A 9508-nucleotide genomic window follows, 5' to 3' on the forward strand; every position below is an offset into this window, starting at 1 on the left:
AAATTAAAATGCACATTTTTGTATTTTACCTTCTTTTTTTAGACCGCATTAAAAAGAATGCATCTTTCCTTCTTTTGGCAACTCTTTAACTCCATCTTTCAACATGACATGTTTCAGACCACATTATCAAAGAACATTTTGGTATGTTCGACATATCTTTAATTAGTTGACCACAAGATTCAATAGCGACAAACAATTAAAACGAAAGAAGTATAATTTTTCAACGAAGGGATCAAAGGGATGTCAATTAGACAAGGGTTTCTCTGCCATAGAGTACAAACTAGAGTAAACCCTTCTGTTTGCAGCATTCAATTGCACCATCAAACATTTCTTCAAGTCCATACTTGTATTTGAATCCAGTGTCCAAAAGTTTCTTTGATGAAAGTCTAGGATGCTTAATCCCTCCAATCTCCCTCAATGAACTACAAACATGTATACATGATAAGTTAAATGACCTTTTTTTCCTTTTAATGTCAAAAGAACAAATAGCAAAAGGAGCTAATGGGAACTCACTCGACGTTAGGTATTCGATATTCAGGATACCTAGCTGAGAGGAAGTTAAATAGCTCATCTGGTGTAACTTCAACAGCAGAGCAAATGTACCTTCCCTTTGCTTTACTATTCTCTAGAAGGAGTATGTGTGCATTGGCAACGTCATCTACATGCACGAATGGGGTAAGCGAGGGATACTTCATGCAGTTTTCCTGATTACCTGCGTAATTCAGGAGACAAAACAAAAAGAAACGCTTAATTTAGAGCAAGTTCACCACGACATTTAGAATATAACTATCTTAAGGAAAAGAACGAGTTAGATGAAATTAGAAGCTGGAAACGTCTTGCCAAGATCAAAAAAGAAAATGCTGAGTCCAACAAACTAGAGTTGGATATAGAGAAAATTGATAAAAGACGTTCTGAATATGTTACAACATGATCACATGAACCAAATCTTTAAGTTTAAGGGATCAGGACGTAAAGCAATCAAATCATCTATGAAGAAGCGTGTGATGATTCCTGTAGAGGAAGAAAGATGTGTACACAAACAATACGCGCTTATGTCAGAGAAGAAAATAAAACAATGACACTGCTTCCAGCAAATGTATCCCGAAATGTACATACAACAACAAACATATGTATAACATTAACTTACAGGGATTGAAGAGCAGAAGGGGCATACCGTAAATCATTGCCATGGCTGGTCGTAATGGCTCTGGGAACTGAGGACTCAAGAAGGGACCATGTATCCAACTAGGTATAACGGTTACCAAATCTAATCCGTGCTTCTCAGCAAACTCAAGAGCAGCCTTTTCGGTTAAAGTCTTGCTAATCACATAAGAAGCTGCAGATATAGGCTTTAAGGTTTTCATGATATGGATGTCAGACCACGAGCTCTCGTCTACTGTGTCTAAACCTTTATCATTAAACACAACAGCCGTTCTGCTGGAAGTGTAAACAACTCGTTTTACTGTTTTTGAATTGAGGCATTCCCATAAAATGCCTAATGTTCCATCAACTGCTTTTCTTATCTTTTCCTCTTCAATTTCTTGGTCCCCGTAATTCATTGGATGAGCAACGTGAAATACTCCAACACATCCTTCAATAGCTGCACTAAAGCTTTCCGGTTTGTCCATGTCAGCATTAAAAATCCGTAGCCTTTGGGATGCTTCAGGCAGGTTAGTGAGGTAGCTAACATCTGTTTTGTGATCTAAAAAATCCATTCAAAATTTTTTCTTCAGAGATTACACACTAAATGACTAACAGCTAGAAAGGCAATTCACGTAAAACACGTAGAGATTAAACTACTCATTGGAATTCTAAAGATATGGCACATGGGTCTAACTCAACCCCAAAAACTAGCTCATGAAAAGAGGATTACCTAAATCCATATAAGCAGACCGTCAATCTATTCTCCAACCAATGTGGAACTCTAACCCACTCTAATGCCCAGACCCAAATTAGAGCGTGGACCGAGAACCCAAACATGGAATATTGGACATGACTTTCATACCAGGTAAAGAAATGAATCTTTGCCTCTTTGGGTCTAACTCAACTCTAAAAGCTAACTCGTGACTGAAGGATTTCTCAAATTCATATACCTTAAAAGAGAATGAATAGAATCAGTGGGAAATATTAACCTTGAGTGGACCTTATAGTAGCATTTACTGAGTATCCATGTTGAAGAAGCTTCATGATCAACCATGATGCTAGATATCCTGTTCCACCAGTTACACAAACCAAACCTTTGCTGTCATCCATTTCCATCTCTGATCTTTCGCAGTTATTCCGTCCTCTTAATCTCGTCTCTATCAGCTATCTATTCATCAAATGAACCGTCCTTCATTCCCCTTTCATCATAAGGCGTGGTCTGACTCTGACTCTGAGTAGAATTTCCTGTATTTAGGTCCCTACTTCGCAGAATTTTGTAAACTATGCAACATTTTTCAAAGTTACCGGAAAAACAAAAGCACTTATTCTCAATCCGTCATTTAGTGGAAAACATGAAGAGTTAGTTAAAAACAACAATGTTCAATCCCAAACTAGTTGACACAAAATATTGAAAGGGAAATACAACTACAGTATAACTTTTCGTTCACATGGCTCAGTTGTATGAATGCATTGCAGCAACCAAATTCATCTTTCAGTTATCAAGAAAACAATACGATTTTATGACTTGTGTTTTTGGTTAATAGAGTTTGTCCGGTCCTGGTCATTGCAACCCCCTTCGTGAGGAGGCACCCCTTCTCCCGAAGTTACAGGGCTATTTTTCTGTATCAGGGGTCAAGTTTCAACCTCAAAACTAAATGATCTACCACCCAAGGGCGTTGCCTAGTGATAATGAAACAGTTATAGACTTCGGTCCAAATCCTCGAGACAAAAAAAAACTAGATATTTTTTTTATAAGGTTAATCAGGCTGGAAGAACTGAACCAGGTTAAAAACACTAGATCATTTCTTTTCATCTAGCTAATTTTTAGTACGCAGAGTTACCCATTTTTCATAATGGTGGGAGTAAAGAAGCAGACAAACAACGAAGCTATAAGTAATGCAACTGTGAAATGATTTCCAGTGGCGGACAGGTGAGNTAATGAGGCTGGAAGAACTGAACCAGGGTAAAAGCACTACATCATTTCTTCTCATCTAGCTAATTTTTAGTACGCAGAGTTACCCATTTTTCATAATGGTGGGAGTAAAGAAGCAGACGAACAACGAAGCTATAAGTAATGCAACCGTGAAGCGAATTCCAGTGGCGGACAGGTGAGTAATGCGTAAGAACCTGCCCTTGGCACTAGTGAGGCGATAGCTTATCAAGGCGATGATTTGTAGCTGATCCGAGAGAATGATCAGCCAAAATGAGTTTTGAATTTGCTATAGAACACATGACCTATCTTTCTTTTTTCGAGAACGCTTTAATTTCAAATTTCTACCCGACATGTTAAAACCCACATTTTACATATTTTTGGCTTTAAGACCAAAAGATTCAAAAATATTTTATACTTTCTTAAACTTTGTCAAGTCAGAACCACGTAAATAAATTGAAACAAAAAGAGTAATATATAGTGACTTTCCTAATATAAAGTGCACGCAAGCTAACCCGATACTATACTGCACTACATTTATCAAAACAACCACCAAAGAGAAAAAAGATGAATGTCTATTATTGACGATAAAATTACAAGCAAAATATATATTCCCTCTATTCCAATTGACTCATTTTTCCTGTTAGTCCCTTCCAAAAAATAATACATTCTTTATATTTAGTAAAATTTTAACTTTTAAACATCCATTCAGATAACCATTCACGGCTTACTTTAGTCCACAAATTTCAAAATTAACGAAAAAAAAAGGGAATATTAGAAAACCTGGAAATGTGGGATGGACAAGCACCGACGTTCAAGAGCAGAGCAAATCAATTTTATCAATTATTGGAAACAGCTATAAAAAGATATATAAATATTTGCCTTTTGTCTTTTTTAGCACTAGTCATTTTAGTGACTTTATAAAAGGGATAATTACGCTACATAACTCTTGGGCAAATTTAATTACGCCTTTATGTCATGTTGAATTTGAGACATCTTAAAAAACTTATGGAGATGATTTTAAAATTTATTTTTTTTTAAAAAAGAACTTTTTTAATTTTGAAGAAGAAGATGAAGAGCAAATTAGTAGTGTGGAGTGTAAATTTTTATTAAATATAGACAAAAAAGAGATTGGAGTATAGTTGCATGTTGATTACGTGTGAGAATGTGAATTTGCATGTGTTGGTTGAGTGACATGATTTCATAGCTAATTGGCTTTTAATTTTTGGGCGATATTATCAACAAAACTCAATTTTGTTTTACATTTCGATGTATGGTTATAAATTATTTCAGAAAAAAAGTATATTTTCTATATATATACAGTAATTATACAATATCAATATACAATTTTTTTATATTTGTGTACTAAAATAAGTCGTGAATGGTTATCCAAACTGCATTTTTTCTGGGGATATATTTCTCACTTGGTAAATAAAACCTCTTACAAAAAAAAAATAAAAAAATATACATTTTTACACTATTTATTGTAGTTGCCTCTCTACCTTTCTATCGAGATATCTTGTCTTTTCTTGATGCAAACTAGAATTATTTTCTCTCATCTCAGTTTTAAACTTGATTGTGATTTGTGACAAAGATAACTAATTAATGTCATTTCTATAATTTTTTACATGAGTTTTAAGATGGAATTCGAACAATTTAGTCTTAAACAACAGTCACAAATGTAGAAATTTGTGTTGCATTTCTATTCTTGCTACAATTTTCACTTTATGAACACCATGTACATATAAACATTTGAACATTTTCTAATCGGTTAAACAAATTCAAATCTTTAAGAATAAAAAATTGATAATAAGTATCTTATTGATTTGGATATCGATTTTGTATGTCCATAAATCAAAAATCAATAAATCAAATCGATAATATGTAAAATCGAACCGGCTGATATGCACCCCTATTAGAGGGTATATGAGAGTCATTTTTATAATGAGTGTTAACCAATTTTAAATCACAAAGGTAAAAAGTATATCAAATTCAATATATTTGGAATCTTTGGCCAAACACCTACTTAGATGAATGAGTAACCTTCATTGATTTTCGTTTTTCTTTTTAACAATTGATTATTATTATTATTTTTGGATAAAAAGGATATTTTATATAATATAATTAAGTGGTTACATTATCACAAGTAATAGTGATTACAGATAGGTTATCAAAACAAGCTAACTTATTACAAGCATCTTGTATGGACGGTGTTAGCTTGGCACCCATCTTAGACAAAAAGTCGGCTACTTTGTTGGCTTGACGAAAATTATGATGGATCACTAGATTCCTCAACCTCTTCATAAGCAACCAACAATCATTAACCATTGTAGCATAAATAGGGTGAGCATGATTTAAGTCTTGCAGAATTTCAGCAAAATCGATTTCAATTTCAATGGGATTTAGGTTGAGATTTACGACTAAATTCAGGCCCTCTAATAGGGCCTCCATTTCCACCATAACATGATTATGCCCGAAAGTATGCTTACTAAAACCTACTATCCAATAACCCTTGTGATCCCGAATCACCCCGCCAATTCCTCCTCCCTCAGTGGTACTTAAAAAAGAGTCATTCGTATTTAATTTGAATGTCCTGTTAGGAGGGGAAACCATTTGATGTTGATGGGATAGAGGAGCTCGCATTATGCGGTTGGGAAGTAGAGTGGACATATTCAATAGTTAGTAAATACTTCTTCGTGTTTTTATTCTTTTGACAATTTATATAGTATTATTTATATCGCAATTTCATAATTTCTTTCGAACAAATTACAGTTTATAGGTAATAATTTAATTTTTATCATTAAGATTCAATAATATATGAGGAATTATTAGACTCAAGCTAATATTGTTGAGATAAATAATTTTTCAAAGATTATAGTAATTTATATCTACACAATTTTAAAATTAGTATAAAATTTAAATAGTGATCTAATGAAGGGATATTACCGTAAATTGCTTTGAGGGAAAAAAAGAGCAGTATATAAAACCCCTAATTACCCGCAAATAACAATTTTAGGGTTTCGTTGCTGTAGCCGCCGCACATCGGAGCACCGCCGTCAGCCACCATGGGTCGTATGCACAGTCGAGGGTCCGTTCAATCTTTCTTCTCCCTTATTGTATTCAATTTGTTTCATTATTTCACTTCACATTATACTGACTGATTTTGTATGTTAATTTCTCTGTGTGGTTCACAGTAAGGGTATTTCAGCTTCAGCACTTCCGTATAAGAGGACTCCACCGAGTTGGTTGAAAACATCTGCTCCCGATGTAAGCAATTGCTAGCTTCTGAAATCCTTGATTGAATCTGTTTTAAACTTATTTTGCTCAATTGTGTTTTCTGGGATGAAATGGGAAATATACTGTCGAGGTTTATAAATCCTTATTATGCTTGTTTAATTCTATAGATAAGTAGTATTTGTGAAATGTGCATTTTTTGTTAGTGGTGAACATGGTTCATGTCTCAGCACTTCACGTTTGATCCTCTTTGTTTTCAGTATAAAAAATCTTCTCTTTGTTTTAACTTTTCTCATTTTTTATCGTTCCTCGTTAGTTTCAGAAATACACCAGCTTAATTTTCTACTATGTCTGAGTCAAGTGTCTTGTCTACACTGTTTTTCTTTCATTCTGTAAGTATTGTGAAATAGTATGTATATATTACTAAGTGGTTGCAATAGAATATGTGTACTGTTTCATGTCCAGTTCTTAAGGTTTCGACTTTTTTTAAGGACCTAGAAATCAGTCTGCAGCCTTGGAAAATTTCCATTTGAAGTGCCGCAGCTAATTCCAGTTATCTGACTTTATTGAGTAGCTGAAAGCTTGGTATCAAAGATCTACCTTGAGGGTGTTCACCGCCATTTATCTATATACTTACCCATTTCAACTTTGATTACCTTTCTTCTCGTTTACTGCCCACTACTAGAAAACTCCACCTGCTAGCTTATCCAATCACTAAATTAAATATTTTAATATCAAGGGAAATGAAGGTATAAGAGGTTTCTTGCAAATTGTGTATATTCTGTAGCATGAGTGACTAACCATGCAAAAGCAAGTTCGGTTTTTTCCCTTTGCCTCTTTGAGCTATATTCCCGACAAATAATGGATGTATAGGCTGGTGCTGCTTCTACACTGTGTGTGTATGTAAGAACAGAAAAAGTCTCTATTGGTAAATTAGGTGAAAATTTTCTCCGATCCTGTTTGAGCATTTTGATTCAATCCTTGTGACTTGTGATAGAACTTGTTGGAGTTCGTCTTAACGAGAAACAGAGAAGTATCAAGCTAATACCAATAAATAATATGATAACTATTAATGGCACAACTGATCATTTTTTGACATTGAGTTCCCCTTTCTTTTTGTTATTCTAAAAGAATAATAGATGCACTTACTTTAACAAAAAAATTTTTGCACTTTCTTGTGTTTCAGGTTGAGGATAATATATGCAAGTTTGCCAAGAAGGGTTTGACACCTTCTCAAATTGGTGTTATACTTCGTGATTCTCATGGGATTGCTCAGGTGAAGAGTGTAACTGGTAGCAAGATTCTCAGAATTTTGAAGGCTCACGGTACTCATTTGGCATGTTGAGTGATTAGTTGATACTCATAATACTTATCTAACGGAAGTGATTGACTAACCTATTGTTTTTTATGCTAGGACTTGCTCCTGAGATTCCGGAGGATCTCTATCACCTTATCAAGAAGGCCGTTGCAATCCGGAAGCATCTTGAGAGAAACAGGAAAGACAAAGATTCCAAGTTTAGGTTGATTCTTGTTGAGAGCAGGATTCACCGACTTGCTCGTTACTATAAGAAAACCAAGAAGCTTCCCCCAGTCTGGAAGTAGTAAGTGCAGTCTCATATACATGCTTTAGTTTTGTGCTTCTGAGTCACCATACTAAACCAGTCTAATCTTGTTTTTGCATCATAACGTGTTCAATGCATGTCAATGTGGAATATGCTTGGTTGTTTTTGAATTTAGTTTTGGATTACTTTCTAGCTGGTGACTGTTGTTTTATGAAAAAATTGAATACTCTTGCTCCCCTGGTGAATTCTTAGTTCACACAAGCTGCTGTATCCATTGCATTTCAGCTTTTACATGCTTAAATCATCATAATATAATTCCTGTGAGTTTGGTTCCTGCCAGATTGTGTATCTGTTATATTTTGAGTTCTGTGTCTGATAAAATAAGCCTGCGGAGTTCTCCACTTCTGTACTCCATGCTTTATTTAATTTAATTGGAAGGGTCTGAAAAAGATAGAAGGGCAGGCCCATTATCTACTGAGTTTTCAATGTTAGGCCACTAGCTCTTGGGTATTTCTCGGTTTTCTGCATTTTTGATGTTTCTTGCTTGCCACCCACATCAATGTGCTGTTTCTGACTTTTTAAGGTTTATGTGGTTCATAGTATAGGTTTAGTAAAACTGAAAGAATCATAGAGTCTTCATGTTTAGTAAGACAAACCTTGTTATAATTGACCCTCCAGATCTGCCTCTGCACTTTCTCATTCCTGAGCAGTTTTTGCGTTTGCAATGAATTCTCTGCTGCGTTTTGATGGCATTATTTGGACAAAGCTTTAGATGATTTCAATTTGCAGTTATAAAAACAAGTCTTGCTCTGCCCTTACAAAAGAAAAGGGACTCTTTATAGCAAATATGAAATTACCTTTGTCTCCTGCACAAAGCAAACATATAGCCAGCTTACTTTCATCACTCTAGTAGCTCCAATTGATTTATGTGTAGTCAGCTTCAATGATTCATTGGTGCCTTGGATGATATAAGATCAACTAGCGGCTTGCTCTCCCCCCTTTTCCGTTCCTTTTTTGGGGATAGCGTTACTAATGTCTTCTTCTTTTGTTCTTTGCAGTGAATCTACCACCGCCAGTACTCTCGTGGCATAGAGAAGACTCTGCTTTTGCGGTCAAATTTTGCCTCCAAAGTTCAATATTAAGTCGGAACTGCCAGGATGCTTAATTGAGAAAAAAAACTGTTAAGATATTGGTGATGATTTAGTTCTTTTTTGAGTTGGTATTTGATTCCCTTTTCTTTCTTTAGATGTTGTGATATATTCAAATCTTGGCGCTTATGTTTAATAGTTGATCTTACCAAAGCTTTAAAATTGTTACGAATGTCTGCTGGGTTAGTTAATGATGAATTACCTTGCTCCATATCTAAATTGGGTCTAGAGATATAGTCTGCTCTATGTTGATGCTGTATCATGGAAACAATTAAACCGCTTTAACTCTTGTTTGTATTTTACTTTTTATTGGTGCTGGCAAACAGTGTTTATAAAAAATTGCAGAAAACGGTACTTTGTAAGAAAAGATAGACCAGCTATTAATGCCAATTATATAGCCAAAGAATGTAGATAGTAAGCTAGTAAAGCAACGTAGATACTAAGCTACTCCAGGAAGGGCTGGCTAACCTTGTGTTTGGGTTTGCTATATG

The 9508-nt window shown here is 34.9% G+C and overlaps 2 protein-coding genes across 2 annotated transcripts; one reads left to right on the top strand and one right to left on the bottom strand.

The window, feature by feature from the left end:
• Positions 1-239: 239 nt before the first annotated feature.
• On the bottom strand, positions 240-3923 carry LOC125867574 (vestitone reductase). Its single transcript, XM_049548121.1, has 5 exons — positions 3857-3923; positions 2133-2300; positions 1175-1702; positions 514-712; positions 240-422 (listed from the first exon to the last, which is right to left on the bottom strand). Exons 2-5 carry the CDS (start codon positions 2257-2259, stop codon positions 281-283), a joined length of 996 nt encoding a protein of 331 aa, XP_049404078.1. The 5' UTR covers positions 2260-2300; positions 3857-3923; the 3' UTR covers positions 240-280.
• A 2114-nt stretch (positions 3924-6037) lies between these two features.
• LOC125869125 (40S ribosomal protein S13-like) lies at positions 6038-9242 on the top strand. Its single transcript, XM_049549683.1, has 5 exons — positions 6038-6161; positions 6268-6340; positions 7494-7632; positions 7722-7908; positions 8928-9242. Exons 1-5 carry the CDS (start codon positions 6139-6141, stop codon positions 8959-8961), a joined length of 456 nt encoding a protein of 151 aa, XP_049405640.1. The 5' UTR covers positions 6038-6138; the 3' UTR covers positions 8962-9242.
• Positions 9243-9508: the final 266 nt, after the last annotated feature.

The sequence above is a fragment of the Solanum stenotomum genome, chromosome 6 (assembly GCF_019186545.1).
Source record: "Solanum stenotomum isolate F172 chromosome 6, ASM1918654v1, whole genome shotgun sequence".
In the NCBI taxonomy this organism is placed as follows: domain Eukaryota; kingdom Viridiplantae; phylum Streptophyta; class Magnoliopsida; order Solanales; family Solanaceae; genus Solanum; species Solanum stenotomum.